Source organism: Balaenoptera ricei, chromosome 9, assembly GCF_028023285.1.
Source record: "Balaenoptera ricei isolate mBalRic1 chromosome 9, mBalRic1.hap2, whole genome shotgun sequence".
Lineage (NCBI taxonomy): Eukaryota > Metazoa > Chordata > Mammalia > Artiodactyla > Balaenopteridae > Balaenoptera > Balaenoptera ricei.
The window spans coordinates 35425520-35452128 of NC_082647.1; the positions used below are offsets into that span (position 1 = coordinate 35425520).

The 26609-nt window shown below is 37.5% G+C and overlaps 1 protein-coding gene across 3 annotated transcripts in view; it reads right to left on the reverse strand.

Moving 5' to 3' along the window:
- MDFIC (MyoD family inhibitor domain containing) overlaps positions 1 to 26609 on the reverse strand; it is a 102187-nt gene that overhangs the window by 59102 nt on the left and 16476 nt on the right. For all 3 annotated transcript variants that reach the window (XM_059933583.1, XM_059933582.1, XM_059933579.1), the window contains exon 3: positions 19777 to 19899. In XM_059933583.1, the coding sequence (XP_059789566.1) occupies positions 19777 to 19899 (123 nt within the window). The remainder of the gene's footprint in view (positions 1 to 19776; positions 19900 to 26609) is intronic.

Below are 26609 nucleotides of genomic sequence, written 5' to 3' on the forward strand. Positions count from 1 at the left end.
GGAAATGCTCATTATCTATGAAATTATGTTTTCTTTATGTGTTATGCATGCTTTTTCCAAATATTTATTGAACATCTACTATGTATCAGACACAGTGCTGAGACTAAATAGAGGTGAAAAAAAGACTTTAAACATTAAATAAAAATAAATAGAATATGCAATTTAAAATGATGGTAAGTACTATAAAGGAAAAGTACTGCTACCAGAGAGAATAACAAGGGAAACTATTTTGGTCTGGATAGCTAGGAATGGCATTTCTACAGAGATCTGAAGGGGAAGGGGCCTTGCAAAGAGGAGTAACAGGGTTTCAGGCCAGGTTAACAACTCATGACAAGCCCTGAAGCAGAAGAGGGCTCAGCACATTTGCTAAACTGATGAGAAGCCAGTTTGGCTGGAGAATATTCCACAGCCCTTTGGACCACATATTTATTGCCTAATTCCACTTATAAACAAATATATTAGAAAAATCATAGACTGTGCTTCCATAAACAATTCCTGACAATAGTTTTCCAGATATTATGCTTCTTTACTATATAAGCCATTATTATAAAAAATTATTCACTTATGAGACCACTCTCGGTATAACTGACCAGAAATTGGCTTAAATACTTACTGTGTGTCAAGACACTCTCAATAAAAGCATTCTTAGGAAGTTACATAAAGGGGCCATCAACTGTATATAAATGTAAAATACAATCACAATTTGGAATATTAGGAAACATTTATAGAAATCTTATCCTTTAATTACCTTCCAAGAAAGAAACACATACATCCATTTCCCTGAAATGCACAAATCTGTTTATATTGAAATTGGGTGAAAACTGTTCTGAGGCTAAAGAGACTAGCATGAATTATTTGATGTTCTTTACGAGTAAAATGAATGGTTGTGAGGGAATCTTGCTACTATTCTTATGAATCTGCTCAGATTTTAGAAATAACACTATCACTCTGATTTGTACTAATCTTCATATTTTATTCCAATTTCCTAAATCAGATTCCATTACTCTAGCAGTAAGTCTCAACCTTTTTCCAACTCCACAGGGTTTATTTGAGCAACACACATGCTTTAGTAACATCTTGGTGAGGTTCCAAAAAACATACTCTCCCTCCAGGGATTCTCCTTGTCTTTTGCCTTGTGCACTCCACTGGAGAAAGAATCAGAATTCTAATACCGGAACCACAGGTGGGTAGAATGCTGACCAAAGCAATTTTTATCATGAAGGTAAACTCTTAAGGGAGAACAAAATGGGCAACTGGACAGTGAAATGAATAAATTTATCTACCTGGGGACTTTAAAATTCCTATTAATTTCTAGTAATTATTTTCTATTAATATGGCCTTTCAAATCCCACACTGTGGTTTACAAATTGCAAGGGGTAACTAGATATTCTCATTGATAATCAAAGACCATTTTCAAAAATTATAGCCCTGCTCCTGCCACTAACTACCTGAATATCTTTGGACAAACTGTTTACTTCTTTCTGCTTACTGAAAAAAGAGAGGTGGAACGCACTGATCTCTAAGGCACCTTCCTTAATTTTAATATTACAAGAGTATAGATCCATGATTCACTGTCAACATGTAGAAAAACAATGTATATATGACATGATATCTAGAAAACAATCCAAAAAGAATCAGTTTAAGTACCCACCTCATTAGGACCTTGTCATTTAAAATCTAAGCCACCTGGATAATATCTATTAACACAGTTATTAAAATTTTCTTCTTTTTCTAGAGAAAGAAGTATGAGGCGGGGAGAAGGTATGACACCTTAAATAGAGGGAGCTTCACTGGGAGCAAGATTAACCTGAAGGAGTGACACTCCTTCAGGAGTGAGCACTTTTCTGTCCACCTACAGCCAACAATGACTAATTTAACTAGGATCATATAGCCCCTCTGCTCTCAGCCAGTCGTTGGGAGCTCAGGAATGCTACCAGGGACTATGGTAACCGACAAGAGGTAAGATGAAATCTCTTCCATTTTTTTTTTTTTCCAAAATTGGAAAATTAATGAGCAAGAAAAATATAAAAGTAAGTACTTTTCTCTGGTTTGTGATATTTGGTTCATGACCATCAATGACTAAGGGGAAAGGAGGTTGGGACTGCGTCTGTGTCTTGTCATGCAGGGAGTTAACTGTCACCAAGCACCCTGTGATCAGTACGTCACTTGCTCCCATGCTCTGCTATTCCAGGTGTCCAAGGTCTGGAGCCTTCCTGGCTTAAATTCTCTAGAGCTTCACTCTTTTGTGTCTTGTGAGGGTTGGAGTGGGAGTGGGAGTAGCACAGCTGCTCAGATTCAGTGGGTGGAAGGGATCTGATGGTCTAAGCCTTGTGTATGCAAACTTTCCACCTGCCCTCTTCTTCTCAGTCCAAATTTCACCCCAGATTCCAAGATCCCAGGTGTCTCCAAATCTTGAATTTTTAGGGGGTATTAAGTACCATATTGCATTATACTGACACTTCAGTTCTGGCTTTCAGTGCTACAAACTCAGTTATTATTTTTCCATCTACTTTCCATCATCCAGAAAATTCTTAACATTTCTGATCCACTGTTGTGTCCTTGTCTGTTCTCTCTCTCTCTATTTAAATTTGTCTTTTTAAATATTATTAATTTACTATCATTTAAGGGAGATTTCCAAAGAGAAAGGAATATATATGTTCAATCTCCATGTTGAACAAAACATAATTTATTTTTTTTAAAAAACAAACTGAAAAAACAAGAAAATTTGGCAAAATGTTGACATTTGTTAAATCTGAGCATGGTTGGTATATTGGTATTTGCATATTCTTTGTTTTCCATTTTTAAAGTAGTTAATTTAGTGTTAAGAAAAGTCAGAATTCCATTTGTTAAGCACATAAATCCACACAGAAGTAAATTCCTATTGATTAGTAACTTAGGTAGAAGCATCATTTTATACTGAAAACACTAATACAGTGGGATATTACCAGAAATCAAGGACAAAAAGAGTATTCTTCCTGTAGAAGAATATTCTGTTGTATATTTTTATCTGACTGAGAGACTTCATTTATTTTAAAATTAATTTTCAGCTTTAAATAAAAGAGGGGCCTATTCAGTGCACATTTTTTGATGATCTGTTTTGGGTGGTTATTTTTAAGATCATATGAAAGAGGCCATGATATGTGTACTTGACTCTTCCCCCAACTCTGGATAACCAGTGAGAGCATTCAGAGAATCACACCCCATTTTCTTCCCTGGTTCTCTGCTTAGTATCTCTGGATCAGCCTAAAAATGCAATTATGGAAGAGATTTCATTCTTTTCAAGGCATAACTCAAAGTGGTCCTGCACTTCGACCTTTAAGCCAGGTACTAGTTATTCTCATCATTATATATAACTAATTTCCATCTATAAACTTAGATTTAAAATATTTCCACTTAGATTTCCATGTTTGACCCTTCACCAACCTCATGAGGTAGTGAGGGAAGGTACTCTTCCCATCTATATTCTAAAGATGCAGAAGTTGAAGCTGGATGACAAGTGACTTACCCAGTGCCCCACAGCTAATGAGTTTTAGGCAGGATTAGAATCCAAATCATAGGACTCCACCCCTTACCTTCTCTACATACACACAGCCTTACTCTAAGCACCAGTGTTACATGCTGCTGCCTTACTATGTCTGACCAGAAGGCTCACTCCTGTCAAAATGGAGCTGGGAAACAAGTCAGTCAAGCTTTTGGCCATTATTCCATTTTCCTCCAAATGCTTTGTCTATTTAGAATTTGGGAGTCAAGCTAATTGGCTTGCCACATGTATACCTTCCCCTACTTTAAAAAAGCATTATGCTATGTTTGTATCCATCGCCAGTGACACCTCCAGTTCTTCCAGAGTCTTCACACATAATCATTCACAGTATGTGCGATTTCAGCAGTTAGTTTGCAAGGCATACTAGAGTGGATTGCATCAGGCCCAACTGACTGGAAACTCTCTAGGTTGAGGCAGCCCTTATGAAGACTTATTAAATTAAGTTATCTGAATAATGAAACTTCTTTATGACATTTTCCAAAGGACTAAGTTTTAATACTGTGTGCCAAAAAAAAAAAACAAAAAACATAAGGATACAATTACTATGTACAATACTATGTACATAGTAATAAGCCTCTTTTCCAAACAGACCATCAACAAATATTTTCATATTTGTATTAATATGCAAAGAAGTGAAAACAACACTGTACCTGCAATTAAAAGGGAAAAAAAGAAAACCACCCTGAAATGACTTAACGTCATCCACAGCCTCCAAGAAATGCTATTCTAGGACTATAAACTACCTGTTTTTCAACTCGTAATTTAGTGTTTCATACACTAAAATGGACACTAAAATCTGTCATTATTACTGACCAAGCTATAATCGCAGCTATTCAGCCTCCTAGAATGGTAGATTCCTACTCTGTCAGCTGGGTTATCCTATTTTATTTTTTAGATCCAAGAAGTAGTGGTTGGGCTTTTGTTTGTTTGTTTTTAGTAAAAAAAAAAAAAAAAAGAAAGAAAAAAAAGAAAGAAAATGAATACTCCCACACATTTGTGCTTTTAGCACATTAAGTATGCACTCTGTGAACGGTTTCGTTTAAATATTTTTACTTTCACACTGTAGATGTCATCAGAAAAACAAACTAAATGGAAAAGTTCTTCCCAGTGAGTGTTGTAACAAACCCCTCATTTTCTGGAGGCTTAATGCGGACAAGGAGCTGATCATGAATCCAGTGTTTATCAAACTAAGCAAACCTGAAAAAGATGAGGAGCAGAGTGATGAATCCTTGGCTAAGTAATGGGCTCCATTTCTCAGGAAGACTCTTGAACTTGTTTAAAATAAGGATGATAACCTGTGCTAATTTCCCAGAGTGCAAATTTCAAAGAGTTGCGCAAAAAAATGAGAAGGTACAGTATTTTGTTTATGTGTCTCAAAAAATTAAGAGTCGATGGAAAATCGCTTGCATAGGGTCTTACACTACACATACTACATATATCATAGCCTGATTAATTTCCATGATAAAACTGAAACCTTTGAAAGAAGTCCCTCAAGGTTAGAATGATTAGATTTTCTACTGTGCAAGTTTGGAATATTTATTCCTGGTAGCAAAATAGTTCCTTCCATAGAGGTAGTTTCTTCATTTTTACTTAATAAAGTCAATTGATTCCAAACTCTATTCCTCCTTTCCTCCCTCAGAATATATTTATTGCACAAATCTAAGTCTTCTTACTCTGTAAGTGCTGATTTTTCTGGAGTAGGTCCATTATTCAGTGTTTTGTAAAGGAGTAACTCGTAATAACTATATAACCAAGCCCTTTTGAATATTTACATATTGTGATACTGATTATTCTTATACAAGCAAGTGATTAGTATTTGGTTTATTGGCTACAAACAATGGTGCCAGAAGTTGTATAGAATTAATGTTTTCCAAGCAGGCCTATAAATATTTGCTATTATTCTTCTTTTCGGTATCCAGTTCTAAGTAGCAAACTATGAACTTCTATATAGTAAGAATGGTTTAAAACCGCCCCTAATAAATCTTCTCAGTCTTGGGCTATACTTCCATACCATTGAAAGAAATAGCTGATATTGCACAAAGTTTTGAAATACACTGTTCTCCAAAGTATATGCTTTATCAGCAATTTATTTTAACATCCACATCTCCCTCTCAAAGGGAATTGAAACTAATTATGTTTTGTCCCAAATGCCTAGATACCACTGATACCATATGAATTCATATATTATTCAAAAAGCTGATTTTTTTTTTTTTTTACTTATTAATATGACTCTTAGGTAAACTGTATCTCTATTATAAGAGACTTTGCTTTACTCTAAGAACAAACTCTAGCTTTAATAGTTAGGGAGATATTCTTTCCAATATATCTACAAGACACTTAGATATAGTGTTTGGAAGGCTGCTTATTCCAGAAATTTTTAACGGAAAGAGACAGCTTACTCTAGTTCGGAACACAGTGTCTAAAGCAGATGAAAGAAGCAAGCATTTGTAATTCTTCAGAAAAAAACCAGGCAAAAGCATTTTCATACTTGAAACATTTGACTTACGTAACAAACTTCGATTTTGACTTCATAAATGTCAAGATCCTAAGATACACCATAATTCCTTATAGTCACATCAAATTTTAGATTTTCAAGTCTTTTCATTTAACAAGGCTAGGGGTACAAATTATAATCATTCTTTACCAATGTAATAAAACTTAAAGTGCTACATAGCAAAATTAAAAGAAACACACATTCTGAACAACGTAAACATCTCTTGAGAAAACAACTTCCCCAAAGGCTAAGGGCTAAGACAGGTAGCCAGCACCTGGGCTCTCCCCAGTAGGCAGCCATATCCATCAGTTCCTCTGGGTCTTATGGTCACAACTATTAAGGAACCATTTAAAAAAAAAAAAGTCTTTAAATGTTCAAATAAAAAACTAGTTGTCAGCTTATCATACAAGCTTATTTGTTGTAGGGCAACATAGTTGATTAAAAACTTTACGCGTTCTAAGTCTGAGCTGCGCCTCAGAACTAACTGGGGAGCTTTTAATAATTAAGATTGCCTAGACCCTACTCCTAAATGATTCTGAGGTCATTGGTCTGGGGTAGGGCCTGTTTTTAAGCTAATGTGAAGAGTTGAGAACAATTGCTTTGCACAAAGGGGTATGACTATAGAATCAAACTCCTGCCCATCCCCATCCCCCAGATCTTCAGCTTCCATTAGTAAGATCTCTTTTTGTTACAGAATGAAAATGCCTATCTTCATACCACAAGAAGAATGGCAGATGCCAAGATTCTTTGCCCATCTCCTGAAATGAGAACAAGTTCTCATGGAAGCAATGAGTAAATAGTTCTGAAAAGTAAAGAAGGCTTTTTTTCTAAGATATCAAGTATATATTAAGGCCAGGAATTGTCTTGAATTTATCACGACAAAGATGACATTCCAAAGGAGTATGATTGTAATTTTCCCAACTTTTTTTCTGACCTAAGACAAAGGCAGGATGCAGTCATATCATTCATAGTGGTAGAATGGCAATAAATCCCAACTAGGAAATGGATCAGAATTTTCAGCTTGGAATATGCTTATAATTTGGGAAAATTGTCATCTCCCCCTGTGATTTTAATGCATTCTCTAGGGGACCACAAACAGCACAAAGTCCTTACCCTTTCCTCTGTTCCACCCCCCCCCCCCCCATGAGAATCACTGCTAGGTAATCGGGATATTAGCTGTGCAGCCCTAGGCACACTGCTTGACTTTTCTGAGCTCAATCTCATCTATGGATAATAATATTTACCCCACCTGCCTGATAAAGTTGCTGATAGGCCAAGTTAGATCATCAATATGAAAAATTTCATTAACTATAAAAAGCTCTAAGTAATAACATTGTTAATATAACTAATAAAAAGCATCCTTTGATATGCATGAACTGTAGACAGAAAATTAGCTCCTTAAGAGAAGCAAAGAAAGTCAGTCCACATTTTAAGACAAATTACTACAGCTTAACCAATTCAAAGCCGTCAGACTCCTACAGAGAAGCTAAGTGCAGTCAAAAGGTACCGATTTTCATTTATTCAACAATTAACATGTACGTATTGGGAACAAAACTCTCACGCGTGGCCCTGGGCTAGACACTGTGAGGGATACAAAACTGAATGAGATGCCGATACTGCCTTTAAGGAGCCTTCAGCTCAGTGACAGGGAAGAGGGCCATCCACACATGCACTACAGCTTTGAAATTAATGAGTCCTTGAGGAGAGATGAAGATAAATACTCTGCAAGTCCAAATGAGGGAGAAATCACAGCTGTCTGGCTGGAGATGTGGAAAGACAGGTAACACAAATGAAGCTTGGGAGAAGGAAAATACTCTACAGGTAGAGGGAAGAGCAAGGAACATATTTTAACTAAGGGAAAAGTTCAGGAAAGGAAGTAGTGGAGGACAAAGTAAAATTTATTTTATTCCCACAGTCATTCATCCAAAATAGTTTACTGAAAGTTTCTTGTGGTCCTAGAGTAATGCTAATTGCTAGGAATGCAACGTAAAGCCAGCAGATATTAGACATGTAATAGCAAAAATCAATTACAAATTGTGACAAGGGCTAGGAAGGAAAAGGTGCTATGAGAAACAGGGAAACCCATTTTAGATTGAGAGGTCTGGGAAAGCCTCCCTTTAGAAGTGACAGTTAAGCCCGGGGTGAGATCTGGAATGCAAAAGCCCAGAGACAGAAAGGGACTCAGGGCATCCGAGGGACTGAAAGGAAGCCAGTTATAGCTACAGAGGCAGAAAGGGGGAAGATTAGCAAGAAGCGGAAGAATTTCAAGAAGGAAACATGTCCTATCAAATTTTACAGAAAAAAATGAGGACTGAGAAGAGGCCATTGGACTGAGAAAAGTGACCTATAAGAAGCCTATTTTAGTTGTATTTAACCCTTCCATAACACAGATCAAGAAAGGATAAGGTATCAGCTATACAGACCAGAACAGGCTTTGAATACCAGGAGCTGGCGTTTAAATAGAACATAACATGTCTCCGTGATGAAGGAATTAGAGCATAATCTGAGTCCTTATTAAAAAATGTCATAAAATAGAAAGGCAAGAATGGACCACAAGTGGAAATCAACCAGAAACTGTACCTCTAGTACTAGCAGAGATGCCTTAATTGAGATTAGAGACCACGTATTTATACCAGAGCTGCTCCGTCCGCTACACAACATTTTTTGGTCTATGATCCACAGCCCCTGGAATGTGAAGTGAGAAGACTGATGGTATGGTCGGCTACCTTAGTTTCAGTGTAAGCTTGGCAGATACAGCATAAGGTTGTAGAATTTAGGGGGTAATGAAGGATCATCTGCAGGTCCCAGATGGCCATGAAAAAATGGTAGGTGAAGTGAAGGAGGAGATGAGATACTATGGGGGAAAAGAACATAGTTAGCAGGTTAGGCATAATTATTATTAAGGTAAAGTGCAGGAAGAAATGAGAAAGTTAATTTCTGATTTCAAAATCTTAGAATAGAGCAGATCTCATTGATAGCAAGGTCCAAGGTGTGTCCATATTTGTAAGGTGGCTAAAGTGAAATAGACATAAAGTCTTTAGAGTTAAAGAAGGCAAGAATTGATGTGATTTCAAAGAAATTAAAAGAAGCTCTATATCAGTCAAACACTGACTTAGAGGACACACAAGATACTAGTTAAGCATAAAATTGATTATGCTAGAAGGTGGAGCTGACGGCATGAATAAAGAGTCACAGCTATATTACACCCAACACCAGTTCATACAACGACTGACTATGGTTCTGCCATTTGATTTGCAATGTTAACAGGAAATTAATGTACTACCAACACCCCTTCACATCAACTTTCCAGGTACCAGATTGGCAACTAGGCTCAAATTTAAAGTAGAAATGATGAGAAGATTTTGTAGCCTGAAATTAATTGTTCGCCCTGCCTTGAATTAGTCCAAACAGATTTGGACTTCATGGCAAAAGTATTGTTCAACCCTCTATAAAAACAGACTCATATGTATATTTATATATACACTATATGTATAATCTTTGAAATTTAATAAATTAAAAAGGAATCTTTTGTTTAAAAACTTAAAAGGCAAGTCATGCATATCTAAATAAAAAATACCGAATGGCTTTTGTTCTGTTTCTTTCAAAAAGCCAGACCTAAAGTCGACCCTCTTAAATTGGCTAAAGTGAAAAATATTGAAGCCCTAAATATGTAAGAATGTGGGTTTAATTTTACATTCCCAGTAGTAAATTTTCATATTCAGAGCTATTTGGTAAGACTTTAAAAAGTTTACTGCATATGGGAGAAGTGCAATGAGAAAAGCCTAACTCGGAGGACTAGTGAGACAATGTTAATTACACACGGTCACACTATTCACTAGGTGTGTTGTTGTCACCGCTGCAACCTACGTTATCACTCACCTTTGTGATTATGACAGCACCTTGGTAATGTTGAAGGAATATGGAGAAGATAACCTGCAAAGACAGGCCTCTACATAGATGACAGGTGAATATCTTTTTCATAAAGACAAGTAATGTATGGGCAGCACCCAAAGATGAGACGTATGGTCTTATTATGATCACACCAGCATGAATCAATTATTTGTGACAATTCGAGATTGTGGGAATCTTAAATCTCCCAACCCAAGTTCTCAAGAACCATGGAAAATGTATCTAATTAAATATAATATGCCAAAGCAGAACAAATTTCTCCACCCACTCTCTTCTCTGGTTCACTTAATGCAATTTCACCCTCTAAACCAGCATCTGAGGGTTTCAAAAGAGATTTCCCTGACTTTTGTGTCTCTTGCTACAGAACCCAGGGACTTGGGAAGAATCCAGCTTCCGGTGGAGAACCGTGGAGCTCGGATCTACCACCAAGTCCTGAAGGACTCCTTGAAGGAAGCACGGGACAAGTCACAGTATTGACTCCTAGCTGTGCTAAGTTGAAGGGCAATGGAACTCCTGAAAGGAGTGGAGAGGGAAATCCACCAATGCTCCTCAATCCGACGCAGCCCCTCACTCTCAGTACTGAGCCTAGGTAAAGCTGGAAGCAGATCTCACCCCTTCAGTGGCTGGATAAGAGCTGGGAGCCACTGTCTCCCTTTGAGAGCTTGCCGCATGGCAGCTGTTTCACGTAGCTGTCGGAGCTACTCATGCTTCTGACTAACAACATACCAACTGATTCGACAAGCCCAGAAAAACTCCTTCATTCTTGAATTTCAGGAACATACTAAAAAAATTATAAAATGTGTACAAGGTATACCTTTTTTGCTTACCAGAACTAAATCCCTGCTCTCTCAAGGCTCCAGCCAGGCCCAGCTTCATGGGCATGTGACCCGTGCAAGAGCACTGAGCCCCAAGCTTAAAAGGACCAGTGCACTTGGTTTAACGCTCTGCTGTTGCCACGGTGAAATTCATAAGTTTCCAACAAGGGGCCCTGCATTCTCATCTTACACTGCTCTCCACCTCCAAAATGATATAGCTGGTCCTGTCTTCTGCAGAACCTGAAGGAAGCAGAATCTCCTGGCTTACCTGTGACCTGAGCATTTCCTACAGGTAACTGGGCTCTAATGCAGCTTTGGGAAGCTAGGCCCTCACCCTGATCATTTTTTGCTATATGGGAGAATTTTCTTTTTCAAATATTATTGCTTTTCATACAATAAAATAATTCACCTCATGGGGGGAAAAAATACAATGCAGAAGATAGCATACAGAATATTAAATGGAAGTCTTCTTCACCAGTATGTCCTCACTCAATTTCACATTACTCCCTAGAGCTAACTATTGTGAGGAGACAGCTTCCATTAAGAAAAAAAAAAAATACACACACACATATAATTTGATACGCACACACTGATTGATATTCATCTTTTTTTTAAGTCCCTATTTTGTATGTCTACTGGACTAGATGGAGAAGATCCTTTAGAATCTTCCAGTAAAGAAAACCAGCAGCTTCAAACCATGTGTATTATTTTTTGCTCATTTCAGGGTCCTCAGCTTAGAGAATATCAAACTACTGTCTCTTTGATCTACGACAGGTGACTGACTTTAGCACAAAGCAGCAAAGACCCAGAGACACGTTCTCAAGAACCATGGAAACTGGCTGCCTTCTTAACCACTAAGGTTTGGTGAGGAATTCAAGAGATTGAGGTGCAAGAAAAACATAGATAAAGCCCCAGCTTTGCCATGTTGATTGGAGGAAACATCTGGATTTCTGTTTCCCCACCTGCCAAATACGGCAATTTTTATGAAGCTTCCAAAACCTCTTCCCAATCGAGTACTCTGGGTTTAGGAAAAGCTGTTTCCATCACCCATCCTCAGGGTCACACTTCGGTCCTTGTCCTCACCTGGGATTGTTCCACCTCAGAAGTCTTAAATTCCTATTTCCCATTCTCATAATCCATCTTCTCTTTCCACTTATCCCATTCACTTACTGCATCTATACCTCTTTTGTTTAGTTTCTTAAAAAAAAAAAAAAAAAAACAGAAATCTTTAGGGATTCATTAGTCTCACTGGTTTTTCTTTCTTATCTGTAAGATACTTCCTGTCTTCGCTTCTTTCCCTACCCATCTGCCATGCACAGCCCATCACTTCAAGCCCTAGTTGGACAATGTCCTTAACTCCTTTGCCCCACTGTCCTTTCATCACAACTATCATTTGTCCAAACTAAAAACCTTGGCCTCCTTCCCAGCACCTGCCATTCCCTTTCCCCAGAGGTCTTACTGACCGATTGTACCCTATAAAAAGCTGAATCCATCTACTTCTTGCAAACCCACCTGCCACTACCCCAGTCCAAGCCACCTTCTTTTCTCAGTTGGATTAACACCACAGGCTCAGTTGATCTCCTAATGCCTTCAGTCCTTCCCATTCTTATTTATTTTCTAACTATTACAAAAGCAATCATCCTAAAATATAGCCAAACTAAAATATAAATTTAAGTCACTTCTCCCTTCAATACCTTCCATCTTCCCTCAACCCTTGTTAACAGATTCTTTCCCTCCATCTTTCCACCCCTCATCTCACATTTTACATCCCAGCTTACACAAAACTTCTCCAACTCTCCTCAAGCTGGCCACGTTCTCTCTTGCCTCTAGACCTGTGGGTGTACTGTTCTTTGGGCCTGGAACACTCTGGCTCCACTCCCTCCCCTGCCCTGCTTGAGTTGGCCAACTCTTTCAGGTGTCAAAACAGACACCACTTCCTCTGGAAAGCCCTCTTGGACTCTCCCCTACCTGAGTATTTGTGTTTCTCAAATGTGAACACACAGCCGCCTACACTTCCCCATCACAGCATTCAAAACACACGCTATCATTTCAAGATGAAATGTCTGTCTCTTCCACCAGACTGTAAATTCTGAATGTGGAGACCGCACCTGTATTATTCATCACTGTATCCAACACAACACAATGTCGGCACACTATTAGCACTCCATCGTAATGTAACTGATTTTTTTATTCAGTTTTCAAAGTTATATTTTGATACCTAATCCTGAAAGTTCATTATAGTAACATGTTCTACAAATAATAATCTATGAGTAAATTCACAGTGTTCAGATCCAGGAAGTTTGAGGTTTGAGAACTAAAATTATCTAGACCGCAGTATTTATGGTCCTGATCATTAAAGGTTATTTATTTCTTCAGTGGTTAGCATTTTCAGGGTGGCCTCTAAGCTAGTTCCCAGGCCTCAGCTCCTCCCTGAGGCTCAAAGAACTCCCAAATGGGAAAGGAATAAATCCGTCTCCCTCTCTGAGCCCTCATCCACCACTTGTACTTCAATACCATCTCACCTCCCCCAGTAAAGAGCAGAAGATTTTAGGAATATCTGAAAATCTTTAACGAAAGTGTAGTAGGATATAGATTGGAAATTGAATGAGTCATGGTATTTGATAAAGGTGAAAGGTAAAGTAATAGATTAAATGATAATATTAATAGGAATAATAAGAACAATAATAAAAATATTGTATTTTATAGAATACAAAACATAAAAACTAACTTAGAAAGGCAGCAAAAGATATAAGAAGAAAGGAGGGAAAGAAGGGAGGAGAGTGGGGAGGTAGGGAGAAAGCAAGGGAAGGAAGGATAAAGAAGGAGGAAGGGAACTAAAGTAGTCTCAAACTTTTTTCTTGTAGGTAGGCGAGAAAAATAAGGAATAGGGAACCAAAAAAGGCCCTACATAAAGCGTCATCCCTACCCACCTACGCAGACAATAAACGTTATCCAGAGCACTGCCATAGTTCACTGAAAACACTTCAGGAGAGCCTTATCAGTGAACAGCAGTCAAACTTAGGACTTGATAGCTTTACATCATTAGAGTATCTATGGAACTTGGAAGTTCCATATGGAACTTGACATGAATGAACCAGGTGTGGGAGAAAGAAGGGGGCTAGAAGGACTAAGAGGAAAAATGCGGTGATTTAGAATGTTCATTATAGGACCTTAAAGTCTGAAATGAGAGAAGCAAGACGGGTGAAGAATCTCTTCCTTCCTCTCATTAATTCAATACACTTAAGTAATCAAGCATTTATTAATCATAAACCATGTAGCAGCCACTATGCTGGCTACTGTTATGGATGTAAATATCAATGGTCTCAGAAAGACCTGGCCTCTGTACCCAGGATGTCTGGACGTGTAACCCATTGGAACCACAGAGAGAGAAAAAAAAAAAAAAAAAAAGCCTTATAACTGATACTTGGGCCCAAGAATAATCATAATAAAAAATGATAAATTCACTTGAGTGTTTACCCACTTAGCTCTGTGCTAATTAAGCATACAATGCGTTTTCCTGTATAACCTTTAAAATAACACAATGAGGTATACAGAAATAGTACCTCCATTCTAAAAATGAGAAATTGGATCTCATAGAGTTTAGGGAACTTGCTCAACACCAGTACTAATGATGCGTCCAAGGTCTGAACCCTGGCAGTCAGCTTTCATTGGTCTCCAGGTCCCTGAATCTAAGATGCTGAAAACAAAACATGAACAATGGTTCTCCTGAGCTTTTTGGGCAGAACCCAGATGAGCATGGGGTAACGCACCACGAGGAAAAAGTGTGTCAGGGAACTTGAGCTCCATTCTAGAACACAGCCTAATGGCTATCATTGACCAATGTGTTAAGTATGGGTAGCCATCAAAAACGGCTTAAGATTATCCACCCAACCCTAAAATCAAACCATGAGTTGGGTTTTGGATTGATTGATGGTTAAAGATTCCTCTCTATAGCAACAAGTAAAGCATCTGAACTGTAGCTACATCACCATTTGGTCAGCATATTAAAAAAGAGAATTTTTCTGAGAGACAAACAGAGGACTAGACACTAAGCAAGACAGAAGTCACCATGACTTGCTCCCAAATGAATGAGCATGAAGTATTGATATGAGGGAAAGACTCCCAGATTACCCAAGAAACATAGCAGGAAAGCCACATCTCCCAGTCCTACTGGGTGGTACTTACCTGGGGGGAAAGGGGGTGGGGTGCTTGTTTATGGCCTCTTTTATATAAAGTGAATTCTAAAGAAAACCAAATAATACTTACTGAGATGTGCATTAAAACATGAGAGCCGCTGAAAAGATTTAAATCCCGACCTCTCAGTGTTCTTTCCTTATAGTCAAAGTGAGAAATGCTCTAAGTATATAAATAGTACACCTGAGTAGTCTCTGCCTTTCTTTCAGTATTTTACATAGAGGAAGCATTCCCTAATGTGATGCAATGGTATTCATTAAGGGGTGATCAGCAGTAAGTTGGCAAAGGCTAGTAAAAGAAATGACAGAGTTCCTAACAACAGAGCCTGTTGAGAGGAAACTCAGAGGACGCCAAGAGGAAGGTTTCAAGTAGAAGCATGAGTGAGAAAGCATGATGCACCAGCTCCATAAAGAGGAGGCGAGTGTGAATTAGAGAACGAGGGCTTGCATTCTCCTACCAGTTAAGTGCTTACTATTATGAGAGCTAAAGCCTCTTCAAAATGAATAAATGGGTTAAATAGAATGGGGATTACCATTTAAGTAGAGCATTCTAACTTTGCTTCAGATCATGGGAATTCTACAAAATCACAAAGGAGAGAACTGGCTGAGCAAAATAGTTTCATTTAATGGGAAATTTATTTCGGAAGAGAAGCTAAGGAAAATTTCTAGGGTGAAGTAATGACATTTAGAATTAGGAGGCGTTTATGTAAAAAGCAATGTCCAAGGATAAAGTTAAGTAGTAAGAATTTTCAGAAAGACCTAGAAAAAACTGAGAGAGAGACCTGAGGCATTTTAGAAAGAAGAACAAAGAAAAATGTAAGCTCTCTCTCCATAGGAAATAATTAGAATAGTAGAATTTGACCTAAATTAAAGGAAAATTTACTCATGCCTATGAGTATAAGCACAGTAACACACCCACACACACATGCACACACACACAGACACACACGCACACACACACACACACACAAACACACACTCCTTCCTACCTTAGAAATCCCCCCAAAGACTGAGATGAAATGTTACTTCTGTTCCTTTTCTAGTCTAATTAAAATATGAAATGTTGCCTATTGCCTGTTATCAGTTTATGCATATTATGGGTTAAATAGAAAAATTAATATTAATTGAGGAAGTCACTTCACTGCAACATTTATTCCACTAAGTCAGAGGACTAGTGATTATTAAAACAAGGCATAGCTCCAAATTATATACTGTCCCATATATGCTAATTGAGGGGAAAAGCCAGCCTTAACCATAGAAAGATACTCTTACAAACTCTAAAATGTAAGCCCCATTCCAGAAATTAAATTATACACCACAATATTTTCTCCAAATACGAATGACTTTTAAACTGTAAAAAGGATAAAAATTTATAAAGTAAATAAAACCTTTCCAATTATAAAATTTCCTCACAAAACCTCCATGTGTTTTTAATTCTTTACTGATTGGATTTAGATTTTTTTTTTTAACAAATTTAAGTGGTTGGAATCATCTTTTTCATTTAAATTTCATAAGAAAGAGAATCACAATGCACATTCCCTGACCAGATTGTGTATGGCCTATTTATTTGAAATGTTTGATTCCATATGGATTTCTTCTCTTTTATTTATAACTTCCAGAAAGGATTCTAATAAGTCAGCAACTCAAGGGCAACCAATTTGAAATCCAGGCCCTGAGAGCCTAACACCTCAGGTCTGCCACCTGTGATGTTTTCTAGAAGGACCAGAGAAGGCACACAAAGCTGGAAGGCCTGTGTAGAGCCTGCACCAGCTTTGAGCCACAAGTGGGTGGTCCACTGAGGTCAGGGTTAAAGTTCACAGAATAATTTGGAAATTATTCTCAGCTTGGATCTCGTTTATGAGGCCTGAGAATACACCCTTTAATTAGAATACAATTTCCAAAGCGGCCACTCCCTTGACTTTCCAGAGCCCGGTTATTCTCAGAAAAGTAAAAACAGCCTAATCACACTGACAGCTAACAGTCCCCTATAAATTATGCCTTAAACATCCAACAAAGGAGGCAGCAGGCATCTGGGACAACAGAGACATTAGCGGCCAGCCCTCACTCGCCACTCTCAAGAATAGATAAGAAAAAGAAGTCTCATTAAACAGTCACTCCCCTTCACTTCTTGCTTGTGCAGCTGAACTGTCCCATGGAAGCTTGGAAAAACAGTGGGTTGCACATTTGAAAATGTTCCCACACCCCAGCCGGCCTCATTTTTCTGATGATGTCTCCATCCAGCCAACCTCGCACTACAGTGGGAAAGTAAAATCAATTCCATGAGAGCAAGCTGTCCGCCTCTTCCACGGTGCTCAGCGAGCCACACAGGACTCTGGCACAGGAGCCAGCCGAGTCCTGACTCACCACAGATGTTCCCCTCCTCCCCCATGCAGCTCTGAGCCACCGCCTTCTTTCCAGGGCCTATTGTTATTACAAAAGACTCACTGGGCCCCCAAAATGGGCTAGATGCTGAAGCAAGAGGAAAACACACATCTCCCTAACTGCAGGGTTAAGAGAGACAGACGTTAAATGACGCAGAGATGGCCAACGACTCAACGGGGAAAGCCAAAGATGGAAAGTCAGGCTAGGTTTGTAGAGTTCAGTATCGGGGAGTTGGAACAGCAGAGGCTATCAGATTATCAAACTTGCAAATGCTATCCAGACTTAAGTCGGTTTTAAAGATGACATAAAATGCTCCATCCCAGCAAATCGAGATATCAAATTTTTCTGTAGACCCAACAGAGTAGCCTTTGTCTAGAAAAGTATGACCAGGAAAATAACAAAAATGTAGTTTTTGAACTCTGTCATCAGAATTCACAGTTCAAAGTCACCCACAAATATCTGGAAATTCTTGGCAACGTGTTTTGGGCCAGAGCGGCAGTACTGTCTTTGGCCATTATCTTTCAATATCCATTCATCTGTCAGTTTTCCCAGCAGCCCTCTCAGAGGGGGCCATAAACCTCTCTCTCTGCATTCCTTCAGTGCATGTTAGTAGGCAACTAGACAGTTGTTCCCAAATTCTCCAGTGCCCCCTGGTTCAGGCTGCATCGTCATCTCAATAAAGAATCTATTTCCTGCGCTTTACAGTATTTTCTTTTTATCGCTGTCCATGTAACCAGTATAGACAACAGAGAGAGGAGTTCATTTTAAATCCATTCCCTTTAATGGTATGAATTCTGCAACTAAAATGAGCTTCATCAAATAGCACAAAAATTTTTTAACATGTTAATATGACTCGCCACATCCTTACACAACAGTACTTATATTTTGGGTTTTGTCCTAAGAGTTCTTACTCACGTTTTCCTAGTGTGGGCCCTGGGAAGGGAGATTAGGGAAATAAATCAATTAAATGAAACACACACACTTAAAATTCTGTGACTATGGGGGAAAAAAATGAGCAAACAATTATGCCTCCCGAAAGGTGAAGTTAAAATTGTCTCTAAGACCCCTTCTCGCTCTAACTCTCTGGTTGTTTGGGAAATCACAGATAAAATATGCCAGTATCTCACAAAACCTTAAGTTTCACAACAGTAGAGCCAATATTTAGATAGAAGACAACCAATATATGTTTCAGCGATAAATGTTTACTTGAAATAATGTTTATTTGATGCTTTGGAGAAAGCTATATAAATCTCGCTCCTCACAAATTCCTGAGTTTCATTTCCTTTCTATTCCCTTCCCAAATAGAAAAGTGTAAAAAACCAAAATGGTTCTAAAATTAAACTAACACACACTCACTTTTAGAACTTTCGTTTGAAAACTTGAAGTCTCCTTCAGTACTGTTTCTATTGTTATTTTTTGTTTTCTACAAAGTTGCCTTTTTCCTTCTATCTGCTTTTTTTCTGTTTGGTTTCAGTTAGGGACAGATACTGGGCATTCTAGAGAGTAAAGGCAATATTCCAAGATTCAAAGTAAATGTAATATGTAACACAAAAAAGGGTCTGTATTATGAAGTTGTCTGAACTGAAGAATTAAATTTTAAAAAATAAAGTAAAACAACACTTGATTCCCAGAATAAAACTTCTTCTCTCTCTTCTCTGGAAAACTGAGAAGTGACACGATAATTCTGTTACCATGAATGAGAATTTCAAAAGATGTAGTACTCCTATGCCCTTCCAGGTGTGGCATAGTAGTGTTCTTTCTACTTACACATTCACTACAGAAAATTGTTCATTATATGGCAAATTCATCTTGAATCCACCTGGGGGAATTTAGCGACCAGAACAAGTAAAACCTGACATTGACAGGCATTCTGAATAGCACTCAAAAGATACTGACATTTCAGTGCATTCCCAGAGTAAAACAAAACTAAACCAAAGCTTCTTATATATTCTACAGAGCAATTTTAAGAAGAGAAAGAGAATAAAAAGAAGCCAAGTAGTGATAAAAGTGTTAACTGTAAAAAACAGTTTGGAATCATTTGGCCAGAAGAACAGGGACCACATGGCATTACCAAAGTACTACTCATTGTCCTTTACCTCCGTCTTTATCTTTTTAGTTTCACAGTCTGTTCATACTTAGAACTGTCTGACTTCTACTTAGTCACTGCTCAAGAAGGTATTAAGTTTTGTTTAAATCTCTCTGAGGATGGAGTCCAAAATGTATAGGTCAATTCTTTCTTTTTAAAGATGGGATGAAAGCTGACAGATAGTATTATTTATACCCTACTTTTAGCTCTGCATTTTAAAAGACTCATGAAAAACACTTTCAGATGAACTCTGTTGATTTACAGATTTCTAGCAGAATTATATCAGACGATTAACTGAGAGCATACTATCATAGTCATGTCCCCAAAGCACTCCAATTTTCTCCAAAAATACTTACTTCTGATGAGTTCGTCATTCGAACAATTTCCCCAAATGGACTGGTCTTGCATCTCTCCATGTGTGAAGCAGCTATCAGTGGCTTGAGTTATATCTCTCTCAGTATTTTCTTTATCACATTTTTCTAAATAAAAAAATACATATATATTTATTATCATTAAATGTTACATACTTTTCTCTATTTTTTCATTTTATAGATTTTTTTCTAAATGCTTCTAAATCTGCCATAATTTAAAGAAATGGGAACAGTATCTCTAGTAACTAGTATCTCTAGCAACTGTTGCATATGTTATTGACTCAATAGCAGAGATTTACTGAGCACCTACTATATGGTTAGCACTGAAGATTTTACTGTAAAAATTATGTTAAGATTATTGTAAAGAAGTCGTTGAAACAGCAAATGATCTGCCATAATAGAAAAATGTGGAACGGTTACATCAAGGATGGAAGTGAGTCCATACATGCAGAGGGCAGGGGTGGCAGCATCAAAGAAGATGAGAGATTTATATGTGGGTTTATGGGTTCTCAAGGGGGAAGCCAAGAAGTAAGGAAAAGTAATGTCTTATTAGGAACATAACTCAGGCAAAAAGCAGATTATAACATAAGGTAAAATTAACATTATAAGAGGTCTAGAGCACTTTAAAAAAAGTTTCAAAGGAAGAAAAAGAAACTCATCAGGATTGAGAGCTCAAGAAAGGCGCTATAGAAAATGGTGCACGTTGGATGGTCTTTAAGATCAGCAGGAATTCTCAAAGTAGAGATGGGAGAAAGGCCATTCCAAGTGGAAAAACAGCATGGGTGAACTCAAAAAGCAGACACCTGTGCAAAAGTTCCAACTTTCTGCACTGTGAAGTACTTAAAGAGGGATATTAGGAAATAAGATGGTAAAAGTTTGAATGGGGACATGCTATGGATATTTGAATACCAAGGTGAAAAATCTGAACCTTATTTCAAAGTGAGATAAATAAGTGACAGTAGCCACGGAATCTTTATGAATTGCCTAATCAAAGCCACACATAAGAAAAATTAACGAACTTGTACACACCAGTGGTTCTCTATCCTGACTGTACTTTAACTCACTCAGGGGACTTTTTTTTTTTTTTTTTTTTTTTTTTTTACAATATACTCATTTTTTATTGCCTGGCAGCATAGAGAAGTGGGAGCCATACAGACTTTGGCATTGCATAGATTTCCCTTGGAATCTCAGCCCTGTACCTCCACTGTAGTTTCCTCATCTGTCTACTGAAGGGCTGAGAACCTGACTTGCATGTTGTTTTATTTCAAAGTTCAATGGATAGAGTAACAGAAGATGTTAATAAAGTATTACACATTTGTTTTAAAATACATATTCATGAATAAAACATTTAGACTTTCTAGAATCACTTGTATTACCAATGTATTATTAATAAATTATGTATTCATTTAAATATACATTCATGAGAGAAATTTCCAAAAATACAAAAATTACAAAGAAAAAGGAATAGTCCTGCTATTTTCTACTCTCAACCCACTCTACTCCTAATGGATAATTTTTGTTAACAGTTTGTTATGTACTTTTCCAGCAAGATAGCTAGATGAATGATAGATTGTAGATATACCTCAGGGGACTTTTTAAAAAAGATTCCTGGGCCCCATGACCTAAAATTCTAATTTAATTTGGGGGAAGGGGGCTGAGGTGATTCTACTATACTTACATCCTTGAGAATCACTGGAGTATGGATGCATCTAAGAGGGAGAGCAGAGTAAGGGAAACTAAAAGGGAAACTTAGCACAGTCCAGGCAGAAGTTGATGAGAGTTTCAACAACTGGATAAAAAATGGGAGAGGCGGTAATTTTGAGAAAATAACTAGAGGATTCACAGATTATCAGAGAAGATGGGATTGGAGCTGACTGAGTTCTCTTAGTCTGCAGTTGACTGGAAAAACCTAGAGACCAGGAGAATAATTTTTAAAATATATATTTGTACATGGTAGATGTCTGGGCATCATACTATGCAGTGGGGATACAATCAGTTACAAGACACAGCCCAGGCCTTCATGGAGTTTACAGTCTAGTGGATGAGTTTAGTGTTGAACATTTGAATCTGCAAGTCACAAACAACATATAGCGAGAAACAGTCATCTTCCTAAACCTGATTGCTGAAGCCATTCAAATGAATACACTCACCAAAAGACTGAGTATATTAAAAGAAGACTATCAAGGGGGGGTCTGTACAATTAGAAAGGAGTCAGAGAAGGCAGAAAAACTAGATAATGTCAGACCATGGAAGCAAGGAAAGGAAAGAGATTCAAACAGAAGTTGTTAGTCAACTGTATTAACATTTCCAGTGGAAGGAAAAAATTTCTGCATATGCAGAAATTTCTCATGTACCATGGGGATTTCACAATTGAAAAGTTCTGCCATAAAACACATTTCAACACATGAAAATAGACGGACACTCAGGAATAAGTCCAGAGGCTAAGATTTCTGAAAAAATAGGGTCTTCAATGCTAAGTATTTTTAGAAAGCAAAACCATATTCAGATAGCAGTAAAATATAAATTAGAAGCATGCTAAACCAATATGTTCTAGATTTATGTAACATTTACTCAGCATTATCCTAGAGAAAATGTAATCTTCCTGAGATGTGTTACTTTCAATTAAAATCTTGACTTTTTTAAACAACTCCAGAAATCTTTCCACCGCTACAGTCAACCCAAGGCCTTCCTGAGATGATCAACAGAAAAGATTTTTTCTACCAACTCACTAGTACACAGGAACTCTCTCACCGCAGAGTCCTACGTACTTGCTGCTACTGTCATGTAGCTGACTGCCGCCAGGTGTCATGCTAGTAGGCTTGATTCAATTAGTAACTCTAATTGTAGCTGAATGAAATTAATTATATAATTTTGAGCTGTTCAAGTTTAATTCCATTAAAATTAATTCATGAAACCAGGGCATTATGAAGCATTGCTGACTAAAAGAAAATACGTATGAATAAAGCCTCTAGACACACTTGACTCACATTTGAATCACGTCCAATATTCAAGTGCTAAAACACAGACCCTCTCAACTCTCCATTGACTAAATGAAAATGCCATGTGATCTGTACACACATAACTTAGTAGTGACCTACTACTAAGAGGAAAATAAAGTTCTTCCTGCTCTGAATATTTATTAAGAGACAGTTATCACATTTTTTTTTTAAGTTTTCTTATCCATGAAATTCTAGAATTAGATGATCCCAGGAGTCCTCAAGTTGAAAAAGAAAAGAAAAATTATCATCCTCTGTCTCATTATATTCAAGAAATTATAAATACGTAACTACTATTAAATCACAATCATGTCTATCCAACTTTGCCTCCTTTGAAAACTAAAAGTCTTGGCTCAAAAGTTAGTCTCACCAATCACAAGAAATTGAAACTGTGATTAAAAATCTTCCAACAAACAAGAGCCCAGGACCAGATGGCTTCACAGGTGAATTCTATCAAACATTTAGAGAAGAGCTAACACCCATCCTTCTCAAACTCTTCCAAGAAATTGCAGAGGAAGGAACACTCCCAAACTCATTCTACGAGGCCACCATCACCCTGATACCAAAACCAGACAAAGATACTACAAAAAAAGAAAAGTACAGACCAATATCACTGATGAATATAGATGCAAAAGTCCTCAACAAAATACTAGCAAACAGAATCCAACAACACATTAAAAGGATCATACACCACGATCAAATGGGATTTATCCCAGGGATGCAAGGATTCTTCAATATATGCAAATCAATCAATGTGATACACCATATTAACAAATTGAAGAATAAAAACCATATGATCATCTCAATAGATGCAGAAAAAGCTCCTGACAATATGCAACGCCCATTTATGATAAAAAAACTCTCCAGAAAGTGGGCATAGAGGGAACCTACCTCAACATAATAAAGGCCATATATGACAAACCCAGAGCAAACATCATTCTCAATGGTGAAAAACTGAAACCATTCCCTTTAAGATCAGGAACAAGACAAGGATGTCCACTCTCACCACTATTATTCAACATAGTTTTGGAAGTCCTAGCCATGGAAATCAGAGAAGAAAAAGAAATAAAAGGAATCCAAATCAGAAAAGAAGAAGTAAAATTGTCACTGCTTGCAGATGACATTATACTATACATAGAGAATCCTAAAGATGCCACCAGAAAACTACTGGAGCTAATCAATGGAGTTGGTAAAGTTGCAGGATACAAAATTAATGCACAGAAATCTCTTGCGTTCCTATACACTAATGATGAAAACTCTGAAAGAGAAATTATGGAAACACTCCCATTTACCATTGCAACAAAAAGAATAAAATACCTAGGAATAAACCTACCTAGGGAGACAAAAGACCTGTATGCAGAAAACTATAAGACACTGATGAAAGAAATTAAAGAGGATACAAACAGATGGAGAGATATACCATGTTCTTGGATTGGAAGAATCAATATCGTGAAAATGACTATACTACCCAAAGCAATCTACAGATTCCATGCAATCCCTATCAAATTACCAATGGCATTTTTCACAGAACTAGAACAAAAAATCTTAAAATCTGTATGGAGACACAAAAGACCCTGAATAGCCAAAGCAGTCTTGAGGGGAAAAAACGGAGCTGGAGGAATCAGACACCCTGACTTCAGACTATACTACAAAGCTACAGTAATCAAGACAATATGGTACTGACACAAAAACAGAAATACAGATCAATGGAACAGGATAGAAAGCCCAGAGATACACCCACACACCTATGGTCAACTAATCTATGACAAAGGAGGCAAGGATATACATAGAGAAAAGACAGTCTCTTCAATAAGTGGTGCTGGGAAACCTGGACAGCTATATGTAAAAGAATGAAATTAGAATACTCCCTAACACCATACACAAAAATAAACTCAAAATGGATTAGAGACCTAAGTGTAAGACCAGACACTATAAAACTCTTAGAGGAAAACATAGGAAGAACACTCTTTGACATAAATCACAGCAAGATCTTTTTTGATTCACCTCCTAGAGTAATGGAAATAAAAACAAAAATAAACAAATGGGACCTAATGAAGCTTAAAAGCTTTTGCAAAGCAAAGGAAACTACAAACAAGACAAAAAGACAACCCTCAGAATGGGAGAAAATATTTGCAAATGAATCAACTAACAAAGGATTAATCTCCCAAATATATAAACAGCTCATGCAGCTCAATATTAAAAAAACAAACAACCTAATCCAAAAATGGGCAGAAGACCTAGACATTTCTCCAAAGAAGACATACAGGTAGCCAAGAAGCACATGAAAAGCTGCTCAACATCCCTAATTATTAGAGAAATGCAAATCAAAACTACAATGAGGTATCACCTCACACCAGTTAGAATGGGCATCATCAGAAAATCTACAAACAACAAATGCTGGAGAGGGTGTGGAGAAAAGGGAACCCTCTTGCACTGCTGGTGGGAATGTAAATTGATACAGCCATTGTGGAGAACAATATGGAGGTTCCTTAAAAAACTAAAAAATAAAATTACCATATGACCCAGCAATCCCACTACTGGGCATATACCCAGAAAAATCCATAATTCAAAAAGACACATGCACCCCAATGTTCATTGCAGCACTATTTACAATAGCCAGGTCATGGAAGCAACCTAAATGCCCATCAACAGACGAATGGATAAAGAAGATGTGGTACATATATACAATGGAATATTACTCAGCCATAAAAAGGAATGAAATTGGGTCATTTGTAGAGACGTGGATGGATCTAGAGACTGTCATACAGAGTGAAGTCAGAAAGAGAAAAACACATGTCGTATATTAACGCATATATGTGGAACCTAGAAAAATGGTACAGATGAACCAGTTTACAGGGCAAAAATAGCAACACAGATGCAGAGAACAAACGTATGGACATCACGGGGGGAAAGTGGTGGTGGTGGTGGGATGAACTGGGAGACTGGGATTGACATATATACACTAATATGTATAAAATGGATAACTAATAAGAACCTGCTGTACAAAAAAATAAATAAAATTAAATTAAAAAACAAAAAAAAGTTGGTCTCAGGCTTTTGCTATAATCCATAGAACCCAGCCCAAAGCAAGGCTCAGAAAAAACTCCAAGTTTAAATTGACCTGCCAATTCTCCACTTTTATAAACTTTTGTGACCACTTGACTGTTCTGTGATTTCCTAACATATCTATTTTTATTTTATTAACATCTCTTTAATATTTAATGGAATACCAATATGGAAGCCTCATAAATGGTGTGCAGTTATATCTAATATTGAATAAATGCAATGAAAGTGAGATTTAATTGACAGATAACTGTAAAATGGGCCCCATGATGTCCAGCCACAGAACCAATCTTACTACAACTTTCAATAGGTTTGGGTTAGCCACTACTCATTAAGATGACAAAATAGCAGTTTCTTATAACAGATTTCTGTTATCAGTGTAGATTGTCTATCACTTCTGAATTGCAGCAGCAGAAGTCATAGTCCTTATTTAGTTAATTCCTTTCTGGCTTTATGAAGGTTTGTAGTTGCAATTCAACTGCTATGTGGGCCCAAAAGACATATCCCAAAAGCAATCAAGTAATTTCAATGATGCAAAAAATCAATCTGTATCTTTCTACAAGATTTCTATATACACATCCATTCTTCTCCAACTATATATATACAAGCACTCCTTCCCAACTTAGCAACTTTCTCTTAACAGGGGACCTTATCTCAATGATGCTGTTCTTCCACGCCAATGGTTCTCTACCACAGAGCACTTTAAACATAAAGATACACAAGTCCCAACCTCAGGGGTCCCAATTCAGGTGGTATGGG